This window comes from Diospyros lotus, chromosome 3, assembly GCF_014633365.1.
Source record: "Diospyros lotus cultivar Yz01 chromosome 3, ASM1463336v1, whole genome shotgun sequence".
NCBI classification, from domain to species: Eukaryota; Viridiplantae; Streptophyta; class Magnoliopsida; order Ericales; family Ebenaceae; genus Diospyros; species Diospyros lotus.
The window spans coordinates 24,137,107-24,159,330 of record NC_068340.1 but is presented as its reverse complement, the minus strand read 5'-3'; the positions used below and the strand labels follow the sequence as shown (position 1 = coordinate 24,159,330).

The following is a 22,224-nucleotide window of genomic DNA, read 5'->3' as shown; positions in this document are numbered from 1 at the left end:
TACATGTCAGGCTTTTCTGAGTTTTTTTTTTTTTTTGGGGTGGGGGGGGGGGGGGGGGGGTGAAAAAGGCATGCTTGCTACTTCCAGATCATGTAGTATAGAGTTTACATCCATAGGTATGCCTTATTAGGTGCGTGGACTTCAGTTTGATAGTGTACATGTACTGACATCAATCATAGCATCTTAAATCAGGCTGACTCACTGGCACGTTTTTTATTTTTTTTGTATTTTAGTATGTCATCACCATTCTCTTTTTTAGATTGTTTCCAGATTATCATGTGAGATACATCTAATTATGCTCTCTAATTAAATGCCACAGACAAGTGCCCCACCTTCTACTGCAGCTATCCAAGCTCCAGAAGTAACCTCAACACTGTAAGTCTGAGTTTACTGCAGAAACTGTGAAAAACAATCCTTCAATAATATTATTTTATGTTTTTGTGATCGAATTTTGTACAACATGTTCTTCTTTGTGTTCTCTCTCCCCAGGCCTGCACCTGTGCCCCAACCTGCTTCTGCTCCTGCTCCTGCACCTGCTCCTTCTCCTGCTCCAGCTCCAGCTGCAGCTCGTGATTCTGCAGTTACTGCTGCGTGAGTATTTTTTCTTCTTTAGTAATCATTTTCTATCACATGCATCAATTTGTTTATCTGGGAAAGTGCTGCATTTCTTCCACTTAACTGTCAATAAGGCATGTTCAACCAGGTCAGAGTCTGATGTTTATGGTCAAGCAGCATCAAATCTAGTTTCTGGTAGTAACCTCGAGGGAACAATCCAGCAACTTCTTGATATGGGTGGAGGGACTTGGGATAGGGAAACTGTTGTCCGCGCTCTTCGAGCTGCTTACAATAACCCAGAGAGAGCTGTTGAATATTTATATTCTGTAAGTTTCAATATATCTGCTTGATCCTTCTTCTGTTCATTCAATTGGCAATTTGGGAATACAGTTTGACCAGTCATGTTATGTCATAATCATGCAGATATAAGAAGTCCAATAATAAGTTCTTGTTGTCAATTACCTGTTTCATGAAATTGTAAATGAGTGTTGACGATGTTCTGTCATGATATGTTTGTATTAGCCTATTACTCATGCTTTTTGTGTAAAATAATAATTAGTCCCACCTTGTGCAATGTGCAGTAATGGTGAAGGGAACAACTGTCAAAAAAATAGAAATTGTTATAAATACACCCCTAGCTCTCAAAAGAAATAATAAAGAGCCTAATAATCTTCTCAATTTCTCTATCCCTTTCCCTTCTTGCCTTAATTTGTCTGTTCCACTTGTTCTCTTCATCTTTCTTTCCTTCCTCTAAATTTGTGATTTACTAGGGACGGAGGAGGGAAGAAAGATATTGAGTTTGTTGTTGCATCCTCTATCTTACTAGTAAAATATACAGCTAATTCATGATGTTTTTGTAGTGACCTGCAAAGTTGAAGTAAAAATGGTCTTCTGGTCATTTTAATGGCTACAAGTTAAAAGATCGTGTAATGAATTTCCATCTGTCAATTATTGGGAAAAAGATACGACAATCATTTGCCCTTTACAAGGAACTAAGGAAGAGAATCAAATTCTTTGCAGCAGCTAACAACATACCAAGTCCTTATGCCACTTTGGGGGTTCAACTACATAAATTCTAGCTTCCTATTTATTTCTATCTATGACCTTCTATAAGATCCGTATATAATTAAATATCAAACTTAAGGGGCTCTCTAGTTGTGGAAAATGATTTTTCAGTTTTCTATCTCCAATTTTCTATAAATCTCTAGGTTTCATTTTCCACAGAAAATTTGAAAAATGTATTTAAGTGTTAGAAATCTAGAAAATTGGGACATATGTTAAAAAAGGAGATGTTTTAATTTCTTTTGTGTAACTTGTGTTAGAGAAGGAGATGGAGTTGATTTGGGGAAAATATTTGGAAAACTGCATTTTCCAATTCTCCAAATTAATAAGGAAAACTTATAAAATTTATTTTAAGAGTTTTCTAAGTTCAGTTCAATTCTGGAAAGTCGCGTTTTCCACATCTCCATTTTATATTTGGAAATTTTTTGTATTTGAACTAGTTTTCTAATTTTTTGGTTTATGTGGAGTAATTTTATGGAAAATCGGGGCTGTTTTCCACAACTAAACGACCTTTAAATGTCTCCCACTAAGTTTTTCTTGGTTTTCCCCTCCCTCATTTGCTAAATACTCGTTCCATTTCATCCACTTTGACCATATTGCGAGTAGTCTCATTTCTGATTTTATCTTTCTTATATGGCCAGACATCCAGCTTAACATCCTCATCTCAGTTGCACGCATATTTTGCACAAGTTGGTGCTTTACTACCTAAGATCTCGTGCCATATAGCAAAGTTAGTCTTATGACTATTTTAAAATGTTCGTTTTAGCTTTATTAGGATTTTACTATCACATAGAACACCAGATGCATTGTTTCATTTTAACTATCTCATCTTAATTCTGTGGGTTACATCCTCATTAATCTCTCAATTTTTTGGGGATAATTGATCCTTTTTTTTTTGTGTGTGTGCATGTATGTGAATTGATCTTCTAGTTTTACCATCTGTTCATTTTAACTACACTTGTATTTTTACTAAACTTCTATTTAATTTAAAAATTTTAGATTCTAAAATGGTTCTCTATATCTCACGTTTAGCATTCATGACTTCTTTTGTCTCATCTGCCAAGACAATGTCATCTGCACTAAACTCAAACCATGATGCCTCTACTTGGATATTAGTGAGTTTATCCATTACTAGGAAAATATGTAAGGACTTAATGGAGATCCTTGATGTAATCCCATGGCAATTGAAAAAGTTTTGGTGTCTTCTCCTCATGTTTCAACACATGTTTCTGCTCCATGATGCGTGTCTTTAATAACTTATGTATAAGTAATTTTAACCCTCCATAAGATTTTATCAGGAATTTTGTCTCAACAAATGTATAGCTTCCATTGATAACCTTCAGGCATGGAACCAAATTGGTTTTCCAACACTTTGGTTTCTTTTCTTAATCTTTGCGCAATCACTCTCTCCCAAAAGTTTCATAGTGGCTCATTAACTTGATATCTCTATAATTTTCACAATTCTGAAGATGTCCTTTATTCTTGTAAATGGGAACTAAAGTGCTCTTTCTCAACTCGCCCAACATCGTTTTCAATTTAAGGATGTTGGATGATGAGATTGGGTGTTCAAGTTTAAAAAGGGAAGATAAGGTGGTTGGATAAGATAAGACTTAATGATTTAAAAGATAAGCTAGCTTAGAAGATAAGATAAAACCCCAAGATTTAGGGAAAAGATACAGCTTGAAAGCAGAAGATAGATTACAACATTTCGAATATTGTTTACTGTTATCTAAATTTGAATTTATTCCTATTTTCTAGGAGATAGAATAGATATTTTGTACTTATGTAAATAACTCTACTTGGATCCAATAATATTCAAGTAAGCTTTCAAGAATTCAACTTATTTCATGGTATTAGAGCCAAGTCTTGGTAACCTAGATCTTAATGTCTAGGCTGTTTGAAAGTCATGGCCGAAACTCTACCAAACCCAACCATAACCAAAGCCTCAGCCACGAGTTTTCCTAACCCTCATTCTTAGTCTAATTTTTCTACAAACCCTATTGATAACATCCTCTACAGATTACTCAACATAAATTGAATGGGAGTAATTTTAGAGAATGGTTTCAATATGTTTTGCTTGTGATCAAGGGGAAGGGAAATGTTGGATCCTTGACAGGAGCTATTCCTATCCCACCAAACACAACAACAAATTATGGCATTTGGGAAGCAGAAAATTCAACTATTATGGCATGGCTTATCAACTCAATGGAGCTAAGGATTGGTAGAGCCTATCTCTTCTACTAGATTGCAAAAGAGATTTGGGATGTAGTCTAAGAAATGTACTCAGATTTGGAGAATATCTCTCAATGTTTTGAAATTAGGTCAGCCATTTTTACAACTAGACAAGATAACCTTAATGTTACATAATATTATAATGTTTTGATCGAGTTATGGAATGAGATGGGTTTATTCTACACTGTTAGTTGGAAGTGTCCAACTGATAGCATAAAATACACTAAAATGTTAGAAAATGATCGTGTTTTTGATTTTCTCCATGGTCTTAACTCAGATTTGGATGAAGTTTGTGGAAGATTATTAAATACTAAACCCTTTCCTACACTAAGAGAGGTGCTTGTTGAGGTAAGGAGAGAGGAAAACAGGCGTAAGGTGATACTCACCCAACATACAAACTCAATCTTAGGCCCTCAAAATTCTGCTCTTATTACTGTAAAAAAAGAGGATACTACCAAGAAATCAAGGAAAGGATAAGTAGTGGTGTGACCACTGTAACAAACCATACCACACAAGGGAAGCATGCTGGAAGCAGTGTTCTAAAACTTGGCCTAGGCGGACACAGACCGCCGCGATTATGACCTAATCGGCCCTCTTAGGCGTCGGCCCGGCTAATCGGTACTGGGCGGCGGCTAGGCGGCCGCGGCGCCTAGTCGGCCAAGGCGGCCGCCTAGCCGCGTGAATTGCCTGGCCGATTAGGGTTTTTGTTTCCCCTTACCTCGTCGATTTCCCCTTCTCTCTTTTGCACACCACCGCCGACTATCTCTTGTTGAGTCACCGTCGCCGCTTGCCCTTTCTGTCAAAGCCTCTCTCGTTGCACACCACTGCCGTCTCTTGCGGAATCGCCGTCGCCGCTTTCCATTTCTGTTAGCCTTTTCGTCTCACACTGCCGCCGCTGACCTTCATTCCACTCTGCTTTCCAGCTCTCTCTCTCTCTCGTTTTCCTCACTCCTCACCCTGCAGTAAGCAATAAGCAAGCAGCAAGAACGCTTGTTGCTTGCTGTTGCCTTGCCTTTTTTACTTTTTGTTATTTAATTTATTGTTTATGTTAATATTTATTAATGTGTGAATTTGTTATTTGAATATTTATTATTGTTTTAAATATTTTAATATTTGTAACTTGTGAGCAAACAAGTTAAATGTTATTTATATTTTAATATTTTTTAATGTTATTTAATATTTATAACAACTTTTTATTGTTGCATCTTGCTATTGTTGACTCTTGGCAAACAACAATTTATTTTCCCAAGTTTAATTTCATTATTTCACTTGTTGTTTCAATTTTAATTTACTTAAAAATAACATCAAAATGTTCAAAAATAAAAACAATTTTTCTAGTCCTCGCCTAGGCGCCCTAGGTGCTAGGCCCCAGTCGAGCGCCCGACTAGCGTGTAGCGCGTTTTAGAACACTGGCTAGAAGATTCATGGCAAACTAGCAAACTAGAAGCCACGAAATAAGAGAGAAACAACCAAATCAACCTATGCTACTGAAGTCTCCACTGAACCTGAGAACATAACAAATCTAAACCTATTAGCAGAGCAGGTTCAAGCTTGGTACAGGTTTCTAAATCAAACCACAGGTACAAACCCCTCAAGTCCTCCTACTCCTAAGCCAACAGGTTTAGTAGCTCTACAAGGTATTCCTCAGTACTCATTAATCTCATAAATGCTCCCTAAACACGTTTGGATAGTGGATCCTGGTGCATCAGACTATATGTCAAGTTTGGCTAATTCTATGATAGATTATACACCTTGTAGCACAACTATTAATATTTCTATGGCTGATGGCACAACCTCCCCTACCTTGGGGTTTGGAGCAATGTGCTTATTAAAACTAAAGTTGAAATATGTTCTACACGTACCTGGATTGCAGTGTAATTTACTATCATTTAGTAAACTTACAAGAGACATGAATTGTCGTGTAACTTTTTTCCCATCCTACTGTATATTTCAGGACTCGTCTTCGGGGATAATGATTGGTAGTGCTAAGGCAAGAGATGGCCCTTACTATATGTCAGAAGATGTTCCAAGTTTTCCAACCAATAAAGTTGTCCTTAATGTAACATTTAATGCCAATGTTTTGTTGTGGCATAAATGACACCCTAGTTTCTTATATCTAAAATCCTTGTATCCTCACCTTTTGATTAATAAAGAACAACCTTTCCTTGTCTCAAGCCCCTAGGGGCAGAGCCCAGCGGACCTGGGGCTTGCATGAAAGGTCACATCTCCCTCACGTAAAGCGACAAGACCCGTGTTCGATCATTGGTTGCGAGGACTCCCTAATTTACCTCCTCTACCATTCCCTTGGGGTTGGGTGGTATGAGGCGTTCACGAGGGGACATCATCCCAAGAACAACCTTTTCAATGTGAGTAGTGTACTCTTGCTAAACAACCTCGTTCTCATTATTTTATACAACCCTATAAACCATCTAAATCTTTTCACTTGATTCATAGTGACATTTAGGGTCTTGCTAAACATCCCAATATCTTAGGTTCACGTTGGTTTATAACCTTTATTTGTTAAGAGTAAGAACACAACAATCCCTCTAGATTCTCTCAGCCCAATGACTCACAAAAATCACTCACCACCTCCAAGAACACAAACGATAAAAGAAGTAAACAAAAATAAAGGAAAAACAGTAAGAACAACAAGATTTATCCTAGTTTAGTCCCAAAATATGGGACCTACATCCAGACTGATGCTTCCTCCTTGTAATCTACTGTCTTGATACAAACTTTAGGATGATTACAGTGAATACCCAAATCCATACCCAGCTCATATACCCTGAAAGCTACCTAGATTCACTGAGATTACAAAGCTTGTCCCCAGCCTTACTCTCAGCCACTCAATCGATTCCAACTCACAAGATAGAAATAAAAAACCTTCTCAGAATGAAGCTCTTGACCTACCTACCCTCACGATCCCTGTTTATAGGCCATAGGGATGTGAGTTACAATAGTCTAACTAATTGATTGACTGACTGGAAATAACAAATAACTAATTTGGTCAACCACCCTTCTAGAAACATGCCTTCTAGAAGAATACACATTCTAACCATAAAACATAAAAGAAACATACAAATGCAGGCATACAAAATATATTTGTCAACAAAAAAAGTCCTAATCTAGTACAAATGACATAACATTATTGATGATCATATTAGAATTTGCTAGGTCTATCTTATGAGAGAAATATCAGGGACCAATAGCACTTTCAAAAGGTTTCACAAATTCATTTTGAATGTGTTTCAAACTCCTATTCATGTTCTTCGAACTAGTAATGGCTAATAATATTTTTCCCATGATTTCACTGACTATCTCTCTAAACATGGCATATTTGATCAAAGTTCATGTCCATACACCCCTCAACAAAATGGGGTGGCTAAGAGAAAAAATACATCTTCTTAAGGTGGCCCGAGTTATGATGTTCACTACCTATGTTCCTCATTCCTATTGGGGGAAGTTGTTCTTACCGTCTTTTACCTCATTAGTCGTCTTCCTTCTAAAGCCCTGGAATTTATAACTCCTCTTAACACTCTTCATGATCTATTTCCCCATGCCTATCTCCTTACTTCTCTTTCTCCCAAGGTTTTTGGTTGCACTGTATATATTCTCAACAATAATCCCTCTTGGACCAAATTTGAACCAAAGGCACTTTAAGTGTATATTTATTAGGTATTCTCCTTCCCCAAAAGGATTTAAGTGCTATTGTCCCCCCTCTCGCAAATTTTTTGTGTCCTCTAATGTAACATTCTATGAGGATCACCCCTTTTATCCTCCTACATCTTTAGAGGAGCTTGCTAGGTGCAGAATGGCCTTGGGATCCCCTCATTTCACTTCCTCTACCTAATTCTATTCCCTCTACACTGATAGTATGTTCTCAAAGGGGAGCATCTGCATCAACTCTTGACAGCATACTAGTAGCGGCTCTTGACCCTCTTGATATCTCTATGCCTGATCTAAACAACCTTACATGCTATTCCTAAAACAGCTCCTTACACTTACCTTCCAGCCCTTGATAGGTACCTCCCAGCTCCTGACAGTCCTTTCCTAGTTTATTCCAGGTGGCCTAAGTGCCATCAGGAACCTCAACACAATTAGCCATTAAATCCTGAGGCTAGTCCATCTGAGGACAACACTACTACTGTAAGCACCCCCGCTCGGATATCCCAGCCGCCCGGACTACCCGAACGGGAGCGCCTACGGGAGGAGAAAAGTAATAAACACAGAGACAAAAACCACCCCGGCATGCATACTCAAAGATGAGAGCAACGGAAGCAAAGAAAAACACATGCATGCACTACGGGTACCCCGCTAACACAGCGGTCACAAGATAAATAAACAAACACAAACTCCTGTGCCGAAATACACAAGACTCGAGAAAACACCTGGCACAGAAGAAAATAATAGAGTAGACCCTACACAATCATCAGAGTTGACAGGGATTGACGAGACTGCCTGTACACCACACCGACTCTGCCGTTAAAGCTGACTCCCTTGCTATGGCCCACGCCGCCACTACCTGGAATGATGGAAAGCAAGGTGAGTCGAGAGACTCAGCAAGCATAAGGAAGAAAAGGCTGAAGGCTACACAAAACCAGAAATCTCACCCCAGAATAAACCCCCAGGCACACACAAGCCATGAGACGCTACAACACAACAGCTCAATAGCATCATAAAATAAAAGCACATACCGGTCCTTGGGGCCCACATAAGACACTTGGCACCCAAGTCCCATACCAACCTGCCGTTGCCCTGAAAGGCAACAAATGTCTCCACAAACCTGCGCGCGTTGTCCCAGGCCGGTACTCCCGTCACCTGTATCCGTCGGTACTCCCGACAACCGAGCCATAGGCTCCCTCGGAACGGTACTCCCGTCCGAGAACTAAATACTACTAGTATCCATGCAATGCACATAAAAATGCAATGGCGTAGTGAGCATCAACGTGATACAAGGCGCCCATACATCCAGGCATCAGGCCATGCTCCGCCCACATAGTAAACCACACGCCATGCATATGCTCGCGGTGGATGCAACCTAACCAAACTAGAATGTCCGTGTCCAAGCATTCTCAATAAATGGATATCCTAATATGCATCCCGTACCCATGTGCATATCAAATCATGAACAGTAATACAATGTATCTAATCATGCAGTAAATCACATACCGGTAGAGCTAGTCAGCAATGCCCGGCACCAGTCAACGGTCAGTGACTAGGGGTGTCCACCCGACGGTCCACATCAGGGCCGTACCATAGTCTACCCCAACGTCACCAACAACCGACCCTTGCCCCACTGCTCGATAGCTCTAACCGAACCATAAATAAATTTGAGAAAAACTGTAAGTAAATCCAATAAAATCGTAATTAAACCCTCACGTCTAGGAACCTAGTCCCCAAACCGATTCAGCATCATTCCCGAAAGGAGTGGGGGCGGTACAAACCCCCGTAGGCTCACAACGGATAAAATTATAGAAGCCTCGAATTTAATTTAAATTAGAACAATGAATAATAATTTAACAAATAAGGTTAGGAGCCGAATTAAAGTAAGGGAGAGAATAAAGTACAGGAAATCACGGGGTGTTTCACGGGAATTAAAGATCAAGAAGAGGGGGTTAAGAGCTTGCCTTTACACGGCCGTTCCTTGCTTTTCTTACGCACCCGCTGCGAAATAAAACGTTCGCTGGCAATAAATAAAATTGCAGCTTTAATTAAATAAATCTACCGTGTAATATAATTAGTTTAGCCGTTTAAAATCCCACGTAAGCGCACCACAATTAAAATCTCAACGAGTCTCATATTTATTTTAAATTAAATCATGTTAATAAAATCCTCGAAGCCAGCTTAATAAATTAAATTTAAATCGGATGACTCAAAATTCCATAATTAATAAACAAGCCGAAACAGACGAAGGGAGGGTATAAAATACGAGAAATCACAGGGTTTCTCACGGGAATTAAAGAATACGAGGAAAGCATTAGGAACTTGCCTGAAATCAGCTGATTTCGACCTCACTCGAGCTCCCGATGCAAATTAAATCATTTCCTAGCAAATAACACAACCGGGACTCAAATTAATTAATTTTAATCGCGAAAAATTTATAATTTAAACATGACATGCTTCGACTAATTTTTACCCACGTATCTGATCACTTCCTTTGCCAAAAAATCCCAAAAATCCTATTATTTTTCCTTATTTTCTTTTCTTTCCTTTCTTCTTTTTTCTTCTTCTTCCCTTCTTCTCCCGCGCACTGCTCTGCGCGCCTTCTTCTTCTTCTTCTCTTTCTTCTTCTTCTTCTTCCTCTTCCTTTCTCTTCCTTCCTTCTTTCTTCTTCTCCTTCTTCTTCCTTTCTTCCCCGCGGCCGTTGCTTCCCTCTTCTCCCCTGCGTCTTCTTCCTCGCCCGAACCAGCAGCCACCGTCGCCTTCCAGCGGCTGCTACTGCTTCGCTGCCATGGCCGCCACCTCCTCATCTCTCCCTCGTTCGATCTCTCTCAAGCCCTCATCTCTCTCTCTCTCGCGCGACTTCTCTTTCCCCCAACCTTTCTCTGTTTCTCGGCCACTGCTCTCAATGTGAGAAAAATATCAGATTTGATGCTTGTTCTCCAAGCGCACTGCACAGCCACACGTTTTAACAAATTAATTGATTTAACTAATTTAATTTCATTTACTTTTTTGTTATTTTTTTATGGTTATAATATTATCCCTATTATCATTTTCAATTTCTTTTTTTTTTTTCTTGGGATATTACAACTACAAGGATGGATGATTTGGATTGAGTTGTTTCTATAGCACTATGAAAAAGGTTAAGGTCATGTGTTAAGTACCCTATTTCTAATCATTTGATTTATACAAAGTTGTGTCCATAGTTCAGGGCGTTTGTTGCAAGTATCAACAACGTTGAAATCCCCAAAACCACCCAAAGTGCTGTGAAGGATCCTAAGTGGAAGGTGGTTGTTCTGGAAGAGATGAAAGCCCTAGTTGGTAATAATACTTGGGATGTAGCAGAATTGTCCTCAAATAAGAAGGTAGTTGGATATAAGTGGGTATTCACGATAAAACATCATTTAGATGGAATTGTTGAAAGATATAAGGCTCGATTGGTGGTCCAAGGGTTTACTCAAACCTATGAGATTTATTGTAAAGAGACATTTGTTCCTGTGGCTAAACTGAATTTTATCAGGGTATTATTCTTTATTGCTGTTAATTTAGAGTGGCCTTTATATCAATTCGATATTGAAAATGTCTTCCTCAATGGAGATTTGGATGAGGAAATATATATATGCGGGTTCACCCTGGTTTTGAGCAAGAAGTGGACACTGGAAAGGTTTGTAGGCTTAAAAGGTCTCTATACAGGTTATAGAGCCTGGTTCAAGAAGTTTAGCATGACTCTAAATCGGTTAAGGTATAAACAGGGACAAACAGACCATACTTTGTTCATAAAACACACAACTAATGGAATGAAAGCTATATTGATCGTTTATGTGGATGATATTATAGTTACAGGAGATGACATGTAAGAAATAGAGAGAGCTTAAAGAAGTAATAGAGAGCTGAATTTGAACTCAAAGACCTAGGAACAATGAGGTATTTCTTAGAAATGGAGGTGGCTCGGAGTAAAGAAGGTTTTTTCATCTTACAAAGAAAATATACACTTGATTTGTTAAAAGAAACAAGTATGCTTGGGTATAGACTTGCTGGAATACCTCTAGAAAAGTGTTAGATTCCTGATTTGATAAGAGAATTCTCAATTGCTTGAGAATGGTTGATGCAAGGGAATTGGGGAATTTAGGGAGAGAATAGAGAAGTTTAGAGAGCGAAAGAGAATGAGAATTGAGAAGGAAAGAGAATTGAGAGGGAAACTAATTTTCAATTTCATTCATCATATCCAGCTAGGTGCGGATCAGTAGTATTTATATTGATCTGGGGCTGAATTTAGGCGCCAAAACGATTGCCTCACATGCCCATTTGTGCTTACAACAATTCCCACGGCATGCTAGAACATTCTTCCAGTTATGCCAAACACAGTTTTATTTTACAAGGTATAACAACCTTACTACAATGACTACTTAGCTAGCTAATGTGACAATCCTTGCCCCTTAAAGCATTTCTTGTCCTCAAGAAATGTGTAGCAAGCTTGCTGCATTAGGAAATTATTGAGAAGGTCTGACAAATACTCCCATGTGGTGTTGTGTGAGCAGAGGGATGACCACTGGACTAGTATCTATATGAGAGGAGCCCCATTTTAGTGAATCACCCTTTTGTCTACTATAACTGTAGGTAATGCCTTTGCTGGGGTTTATCCCACCGTAGGAGGTAGTGTAGGAGTGGACCTCTATGTTCCAATAGCTTTCTTGAGAAGAGAAACGTGGAAGACGGGGTGAATACATGCATCTTTCAGCAGTTGTAACTTGTAGGCCACAATACCTATCTTCTCCATCATGGCAAATGGCCCATACTACTTGGGGCTTAGCTTGGAGATGGATTGATGGGTCAGTGTCTTGAGGTGCTGCTGGTTGAGCTTCAAATAAACTTCCTCTCCCACTGTGAACTCCCTTTCACTCCTCATCTTGTCAGCCAATTGCTTCATTCTATTCTTTGCCTTAGCCAATTCTACTTTAACTAGCCAGATAGTGTCCTGTCTTTGCTGCAAGTAAGCCCCAACTACTGCCACCGTAGTGTGTCCTCCTATAGCTGGAAGTAAGTCCGATTTGTAGCCATAAAGAGCTTCAAAGGGGGTCATTTTGATCAAACTGTGGTAGCGTAGCTCGAGTTATACCACCATTGAGCTACTACTAGCCACTTGTGCCACCACTTGGGTTGTAAGAAGCTCAGGCACCTTAAATATGCTTCCAAACACTGGTTTGCTTGTTCTGTTTGACCATCCATTTCAGGATGGTATATAGTAGACATCAGGAGCTTAGTGCCCAAAGACCTCATGTGTTCTTTCTAGAAGAGCTAGTAAATACCTTGTCTAAGTTTGATACGATAGACTGAGAAATCTCATGTAGTTTTACCACATTCTCCATGAATGCTGTAGCCACTTCTTGGGCTGTGAATAGGTGGGATAGCCCAATGAAGTGGCTAAACTTAGTAAACATGTCTACCACAACAAAGATACAAATCCTTACCCTTAGATTTTGGAAGCCCCTCTATGAAGTCCATGGTCACGCTGGTCCATGCACGGTCGTCTAGAATGTCCAAGGGTTGTAGTAGTCTGGGGTGAGCCACTGTCTCATGTTTGCATCGTTTACACACATCACATCTCAAAACATAATCCCACACGTATTTCTTTAATTGGGCAAAAAGAATACTTGTTTAACCTTGCAGTAGATATTTTGTATGCTCGAGTGACCACCAATTGAAGACCCATGCAGTGTATGAACTATCCTTCAGCTCCTCATAGTCCCCTATAACCATTTGGCCTTTGTACCTTATCACTCCATTGATCAATGTGTAGTCTGGCCTGTTGTTCGCATTAATGCTTAGTTGCTCCAGTAGCTCCTTTGTTCATTCCCCCTTTTAACGGCTATTCGTGACCTCTTGGAGCCAATCTAGCATCACTATGGTGATAGTTGCAAACATCCCTTCCTCATGGCAACGAGATAGAGCACCTGCTGCCACACTTTCCTTTCCCTTATTGAAGTGAATCACATAATTCAACCCCATGAGTTTGGCCATACCTTTCTTTTGCAATTAAGTATGCAGCCTCTGCTACAACAAGAATTTCAAACTTTCATGATCTATTTTGATCATGAACTTTCCTCTTTCAAAATAGTTTCGCCACTTCTTTATTTCCATTAACACAATCATTAGCTCCTTTTCATAAATGCTGAGACCTTGGTGCCTGGGTGCTAGGGCTTGACTGAGGAATGCCATTTTGAGATAGGACTGCACCTATTCCATAATTGCTAGCATTTGTTTCCAGCATGAATGGCTTGTTGAAATCAAGCAAGCCTAGTATGGGGACCTCAGTTAAAGCCTTTTCAGCTATTCAAAAGCTTTTTCCACCTTGGGGTTCCATTTAAATCCTTCATTCTTCAGTAGCTTAGTCAATGGTTTGCTGAGCATACCATAATTTTTCACGAATCTCCTGTAGTAGCCGGTGAGCCCTAGGAATCCCCTTGAGGTCCTCATATTGGTGGGTTTAGGCCAAGTCACAATAGCCTTTATTTTCTTGGGATCTGTACCCACGGCAACCCTTGAAATAATGTGCCCAAGATATTCCACCTGTTTTTGTGCAAATGTGCACTTTGACTGCTTGATGCACAATTGGTTGAATCTCAAGATCTCAAATGTAGTCCTAAGGTGGTTTAGGTGTTGATCAAAGGAAGGACTGTAGACTAGGATGTCATCAAAGAAGACCAATACGAATTTTCTGAGGTATGGCTCGAAAATTTGGTTTATAAGGGCTTAAAATGTGGTAAGGGCATTTGTGAGATCAAAAGGCATCACTGTGAATTCAAAATGTCCATGGTGTGTCTTGAATGTTGTTTTAGGTATATCATTAGGATCCATCCTAATCTGGTGGTATCTCAAACATAGGTCCAATTTAGAGAATATTGAGGCATGCTTAAGCTCATCTTGTAGGTTTTCAATGATTGGGATAGGAAATTTGTCTTTAATGGTGATGGCATTGAGCTGTCTGCAGTCAACACAAAAGTGCCAAGTGCCATTTTTTTTCTTAACCAATAGGATGGGGGAAGCAAAAGGGTTGTGCCTAGGTCAGATAATAGATTCAAAATGTCCATGGTGTGTCTTGAATGTTGTTTTAGGTATATCATTAGGATCCATCCTAATCATAGGTCCAATTTAGAGAATATTGAGGCATGCTTAAGCTCATCTTGTAGGTTTTCAATGATTGGGATAGGAAATTTGTCCTTAATGGTGATGGCATTGAGCTATCTACAGTCAACACAAAAGTGCCAAGTGCCATTTTTTTTCTTAACCAATAGGATGGGGGAAGCAAAAGGGTTGTGCCTAGGTCAGATAATAGATTGGCTTAACAATTCTTTAACCAGTTTCTCAATTTCATATTTATAGTATTTGGTTAATCCAAATCCATCTAATATTTGTAAACAAAATCCAACTAAAATCCTAATCCAACATGAAGTAGAATTCTAAATCATGTAGAAACATGAAATTGAATCCTAAATCAAGTAGAATTCTAAAACTTAAAAAGTATTAAAATATTGTTCCGACGTGGTTGGGTCAGCTTTGGGCCGGGTCTTGATTGGTGACCGCATCATTCACCTCTACTTGAGAAGAATTCGTCATCGAATTATGATCTGGGTATGACAACTCAACGTCCGGCAAATACAAAGAAAGATAAGCAACATTGAATGTTTTGGAAATATCCATATGATTTGGTAAATCCACAACATAAGCATTGTCATTGATCTTCTTTATAATCTTGTAAGGACCATATTTCTTTGGCTTGAGCTTGTTTTGTTGTCCTGCAAGAATTCGTTCATTCTTCAAGAATATCATGACTTCATCTCCAACCGCAAATACCTTGTGCTTTCTATGCTTGTCAGCTGTTGCCTTGTACTTCTTATTCGCCTCGTGCAATTTTTGCTTGACATCTTCCTGAACTGCTTGAACGTGTTCGGCTAAGTCACTAGCTGCAACATTGAAACCTGGTACCTTTGGCAATTTTACCAAATCCAATGCATGATTAGGAACTTTCATGTATACAATAGAGAATGGTGATCTTCCTGTTGAGCTATGCATGGCGTTGTAGGCAAATTTCGCTTGAGCTATGACTAGGTCCCATTGTCTTAGCTTGTCTTTGCAAACACTGCGAATCAGATTTCCTAAGGTACGATTCACCACCTCTGTCTGTCCATCAGTCTAGGGATGTGCTGTGTTGCTGAAATTCAAAGATGAATCGAACATTCTCCACAAGGTAATCCAGAAGTGACTCAAAAACCTTATATCGCGATCCGAAGTAATAGTTTTAGGGACTCCATGTAATCTAACAATCTCTTTGAAAAACAGTTTGGCTGTAGCTACTGCATCTGCCGTCTTCTTGCATGGAAGAAAGTGCGCCATCTTGGAAAACCTGTCAACTACTACAAAAACAGAATCCATACCTCGTTGGGTTCACGGTAGACCCAACACGAAGTCCATAGACAAATCTTTCCAAATAGCATTGGGAATAGGCAATGGCATGTAGAGACCGGTGTTAGAAGAGTGCCCCTTAGCTGTTTGACATATATAACACCTCGCCGCAATAATAGAAACATCTCTTCTTGCTCTTGGCCAATAATACCTTCCCATAATAGCTTCAATAGTCTTGTCTCTGCCAAGATGCCCTGCTAAGCCACCACCATGCAAATCTCGAATAATTTTCTCACGAAGAGATGTGCAAGGGACGCACAACTGATTTCCCTTCATGAGAAACCCATCATGCACATAAAAATCTCCTGATGGTTGCTGAGACATGCATTGTTTCCACACATGTTTGAAATCCTCATCTGTCGCATATAATTCTTTCAAGTACTCAAACCCAACAATCTCAACACTAAGGGTCTTGATCAAATCCACACGCCTACTCAAATCGTCCGCCACTCGATTATGCTGACTCGACTTATGCACAATTTTATATGGAAATTTATCGATAAAAGCAGACCATCTAGCATGCATATCACTCCTCAATTGCCTTTAACTACTCAAGTACTTAAGAGCTTGGTGATCCGTGTAAAGAACAAATTCTTTGGCAATCAAGTAATGTTCCCATGTTTTAAGAGCCCTCACCACTACATAAAACTCCTTATCATAAGTAGACCACTTTCTTCTGGTTTCACATAACTTCTCACTGAAAAATGCAATTGGTCTTTTTTCTTGGGACAACACAACACTTATACCCACTCCACTCGCATCACACTCAACCTCAAACAATTTGTCAAAGCGTGGCAAAGCTAAGACAGGAGCGGTACATAATTTATCTTTTATCAAGGTGAAACTTTGCTCTTGTTCTTCACCCCAATGGAACTTTCCTTTCTTTAAACATTCAGTAATTGGAGCCACAATACTACTAAAGTGTTTGATAAACTGCCTATAGAAAGTTGCTAACGCATGGAAACTTTGCACATCACTGACATTTTTAGGGGTTGGCCACTCTAATAGCTCACACTTTTTCCTCATCTACCTTTACGCCCTCTTTGCTTATAACAAAGCCCAAGAACAACAAGCTCTCACTCATAAAAGTACACTTCTTCAAATTAGCATAAAGTTTGTTTTCCCAAAACACACTCAACATATCTCGAATATGCCCCTCATGCTCATTAATAGACTTACTGTATATCAAAATATCATCAAAATACACCACAACGAATTTACCAATGAAAGGGCGTAATACTTAATTCATTAGTCTTATGAAAGTGCTTGGTGCATTAGTTAGTCCAAAGGGCATGACTAACCACTCAAACAACCCATCTCTCGTCTTGAAAGCTATCTTCCACTCATCTCTAGGTCGAATTCTAATTTGATGATAACCACTTCTAAGATCAATTTTGGTAAAAATCACGGCCCCATCAAGTTGATTAAGTATGTCGTCGAGCCTAGGAATTGAAAATTTGTACCCAATAGTAATTTTGTTGATGGCTCTACTGTCAACACACATCCTCCAACTCCCATATTTCTTTGGTGTCAATAATACTGGCACTGCACATGGACTCATGCTAGTTTGAATGTGCCCTTTTTTCTCAACAATTCCTCTACCTGCTCACGTAAAATCTCATTCTCCCTGGGACTCATATCCTGTAGTATGGTAGGTTAGGCAAGCTAGCACCAGGAACCAAGTTAATGTGGTGTTGAATACCTCTCATAGGAGGTAGCTCATTAGGCAACTCCTCGGGAACCACATCATGGAATTCCTCCAACAATTCCTGCACCTCCACTAGAATTTGATTCATCTTCAATGGCTCACTCATACTCTTTCCCTTGATAACCAATAAGTGAACCTCTCGAGTATCCTTACACTCTTTCATAAACTCAGTGTGTTTATGTGTAATTGTAAGAAAATTTTGCCCCTCCACTTTAGAAGTTTTGGTTTGATTCTTTTCCACTATGGGTAACAAAGTATAACGCATACCTTCTTTTTCAAGCTGATATGTGTTCTTTCTACCCGAGTGCTTAGCATCCACATCAAATTGCCAAGGCCTCCTAAATAAAATATAGCAAGCATCCATATCAACAATATCACAATAGATTTTGTCGGAGTACTTACCAATAGAGAAAGGCACCCTGCAGCGTTCATCCACATGTATGCCACCAACTTCTTTGATCCATCCAATCATGTAAGGGCTTGGATGTTTTTCAGGAGTTAATTGCATCTTTACCACCACGTCTCTTCTTGTAATGTTCTCCTGACTTTCACTATCAATAATCAACTCAAAGTTTTTTCCTTTCACCGTACACCTCGTGCGAAAAAACTTATGCTGTTGAGTAGTATCTTCATTCTTTTGAGATAGCATTAACTTCCTCACTGCACAGGTATATTCCCCATGTCCATAATCTTCTTCGTCATCCTCCCCATAAGCCTCGCAATATACTTCCTCTTCAGCAACATCTTCCTTTTCCCTTTCTACAATGTTAACTGTTTTTCTCCTTGGGCAATTACTAGATCGATGCCCAACCTCATTGCACTTGAAACATTTTAAAAGAATAGGCTTTGCATAAGGATTAGGGGATTTTGGAAGATTATAAGTAATACCTCGAATGTTTTCCCCCGTTATAGCCTTATTAGGGTTGACTGTATGGGGTGGATTGGAGGGTTGTGCTCCCTGAGCTGACTTGCCTTTATCAAAAGCTGCTTGTTTATTTTCGTTCCCACTATACCGACGATAGTTGTCATTACGAGCTCTTTCACTCAATATTAACTCAGTCTTTAAAGCTAAGTTCCTTGCTTCTTGCACACTCAGAACCATCTGAACCCCAATTTTATCACGAATAACAGGCTTCAATCAATTCAAGTAACGAGCTGCTTGTTGATTGTCACTTTCTAACAATTGGTTTCTCTCCGTCAATCGCAGAAACTCAGAGGTATATTCATTCACACTCTTCATTCCCTTTGCACATCTTTGATAAGCTTCAAACATATATTGTTCATAGTCAGGGGGTAAAAACCTACCTCTTAACAGTTGCTTCATTCGTCTCAATGTCTGAACTGGCTGTCGGCCTTCCCTCAATCTTGTTTCTCTTAATCGCTCCCACCAAATAGATACACCGCCCTTCAACTTGTAAGCCACTAGCTTTACTTGTCGTTCATCTGGAATCTCCATGTATTCGAAAAAACGATCAACCTCAGTGATCCAATCCAAGAACCCCTCAATATCAAGATCTCCACTAAAGGTAGGAATATCAACTTTTAGTTTATACTCATTGTTGCCCCAATGGTTGTGCTGATGCGCATTCCTCCTAACCCCTCTACCACCAGGGTTAGCTATTGCTTGGCCAAAATCATCCTCTTCATCGCTATCTTCAATCACTGGTCTTCTAGGATTAACAAGGACATGATTAATGGGTGGTCTTCTTGCTCCGGCTTGATTCACCCCATTATTCAAGTTACTGTCATCATCAACTCGTAGTAAAGTGCCCAATTGGTTGCTAATTTGCTCCAATCGCTGCTAGATAGTACGAGTTGTTAGCGAGTATTTAATGCAAGGCAGCAGCAAGGAATGGAAGCTTCCTAATTCAGCCAATATCTAAGGATTACGATTGGCTATTCTTTTAGTCAATCAATTAGTCTCTTATATCTTTCTATTCTTAGTTGATCTTGTGCCTAGGATAGGATCATCTAAAGTAGGAATGTAAATCTGTATATAGCCCTTTGTTTCTTTATTTATAGTTTCTAAAAATAGGTTCTTGTATAGCAGTTAGAATCTTTCTAAAAATAGCAGGAAGATGATTGTTATTTATTGTACTCGTGTGCTTCTTGATTGAATAAGATTAAAAAGACCATTCATTTTTTCAGTTGACATGGTATCAGAGCCAAGACAATAGCTTTCCGATCTGTGAAACTATTGTGGCCGTTTCCTCCTTGGTTCAACTTGATCCCTTCCTCCTTTCTTCAGTCCAGCTTGAATCATGTCTAATACTGAAACCCTTGAGACTACCGATTCCAGCAATACGAGAGTGGCTGAACCTTCAATGACCAGCAACAATGGCGGAAATACCAGTGGGGATCTGCCAAGCCTTCAGATAGCTTACCGTTAAAATGGTAAGAATTATTTGAAGTGGTCTCAATTGGTTCGGACCATTCTTAAGGGCAAAGGGAGGCTTAGTCACCTAGAAGGGACTGGCCCTAAGACCGATGACCCAAGGTTTGTTACATGGGACGAAGAAGACTCTTTAATAATGTCATGGTTATGGAATTCTATGGTCCCTGAAATCAGCGACACGGTGATGTTTCTATCGACGTCAAGGGAGATTTGGGAGGCTATTAAGTTGACATATTCCAAGATCAAAGATGATGCCCAGATCTATGAGATTTGAACTAAAGTGGCAGCAACAAAGCAAGGTACTAGATCAATCACAGAATATGCCAATCTTCTGCAAACTATGTGGCAGGAATTAGACCATTACCAGTGTCTAAAGATGACATGCAGCGAAGATGTTGCATTACACAAGAGGTTTGTTGAAAAGGAAAGGATATATGATCTTCTAGCTGGGCTAAATACTGATTTTAATGCTGTGAGAATTCAGATTCTTGGAAAAGAAGATTTACCGTCCCTCAATGAAGTTATTTCTATAGTTCGGGCAGAAGAAGGAAGGAGAGGTGTTATGTTAGAAACCAATCCAATAGAAACTTCGGCTCTATTGTCTCTAAAAGGTCAGGCCCAAAACAAAGGAAAGGATGAGAAGAAGCCCTTTGATAGAGATAACCTATGGTGCACCTATTGCAAAAAGCCTAGGCACACCATAGAGAAATGTTGGAAACTTCATGGGCGGCCTAATAAGGGAGGATCTTCAGGGAAGAATTCTGGCCAGGTGTATATGGCAGCCAGCAGTAACCCACAGCCTCAAAATCAAAAGGAACCCGAGCAAGAAAATGTCCCAGAGCTGAATCAAATGGAAATTGGCAAGCTGAGAAAACTATTGGAATCCCTCGGAAAAGGTACAGAAACTGAGGGTGTAGCCTCTCTTGCTCTCACAGGTATCTCTACCATATCTTATAGCCTATATGCTTCAGAAAATAATTCCCCTACCTCATGGATCTTAGATTCTGGTGCCACTAATCACATGACACCAATTTCAACCCATTTTAGTTCTTATATTCCTTGTCCTAGTTCCAGAAAAATCACCTTAGCAGATGGTTCTTCAAACACTGTGGCAGGCCAAGGTGATGTGATTCTTAGTCGGCACCTCACCCTTAAAAATGTGTTGCACGTCCCCAAACTTTTTGCTAACCTAATATCTATTCATAAACTTGTTTCAGACTCTAATTGCAATATCATATTTTGTGCTACCCATTACGAGATGCAGGAGCAAGGCTCAAGGAGGAGGATTGGACTTGCTAAAGAGAAAGCAGGCCTATTTCTTTTTGAGGAACCTAGAGAGGAGGGAGGACAAGGGAAAGATTAGATCATATCATGTTTAGCTCAGTCTAATAAAAACCAACTGTGGTTGCATCACTACAGATTAGGTCATCCATCTTTTTTTTCTTCTCAAAAACATGTTTCCAGATTTATTCAAGGGTCTAAGTACTGCTGTCTTTCATTGTTTTATATGTGAAATGGCTAAGCATCGGAGATCCACGTTTACTTCCTCAAATAAAAGGTCTTGTTCACCTTTTTCCCTTATTCATAGTGACATCTGGGGTCTCTCATCTATGTTTAATATCTCTGGAGCAAAGTGGTTTGTAGTGTTTATTGATGATTATACTCGAACCTCATGGCTATATCTTTTAAAAACTAAGGCTGATGTAAGTAATGTGATTCCCACATTCTTTAACATGATTAAAAATCAGTTTGGAGTGAGCATTAAGAGGATTAGATCAGATAATGCTAGAGATTTTTTCAATCATTCCCTATCTGATTTTTTCCTAAAACAGGGAGTCATACATGAATCATCTTGTCCCTACACTCCCCAACAAAATGGGGTGGCTGAAAGGAAAATTGGGCACATTCTAAATGTTACTTGGGCACTTCTCTTTCATCATAATGTTCCCAAACATTATTGGGGGGAAGCTGCTCTAACAGCCACATTCCTTATCAATCGCTTATCATCTCAGCTTCTGGGGTTTTGTAGTCCAATCCAATTGCTCACTAAGTCATTCCCTGATTGTCGTATGATCAGTCCAAGTCTGCAGCCTAGGGTGTTTGGGTGTAGTGCCTTTGTTCATATTCCTTCCGTTAGCAGGGGTAAGCTAGA

General features: G+C 39.5%; 1 protein-coding gene across 1 annotated transcript in view; it reads left to right on the top strand.

Annotated features, from left to right (window-relative positions):
* The window catches only part of LOC127797251 (ubiquitin receptor RAD23c-like), a 55,184-nt gene that overhangs the window by 15,883 nt on the left and 17,077 nt on the right, over positions 1 to 22,224 (top strand). Inside the window, exons 4-6 of the mRNA XM_052329972.1 lie at positions 320 to 375; positions 490 to 591; positions 704 to 881. Of these exons, the coding sequence (XP_052185932.1) occupies positions 320 to 375; positions 490 to 591; positions 704 to 881 (336 nt within the window). The remainder of the gene's footprint in view (positions 1 to 319; positions 376 to 489; positions 592 to 703; positions 882 to 22,224) is intronic.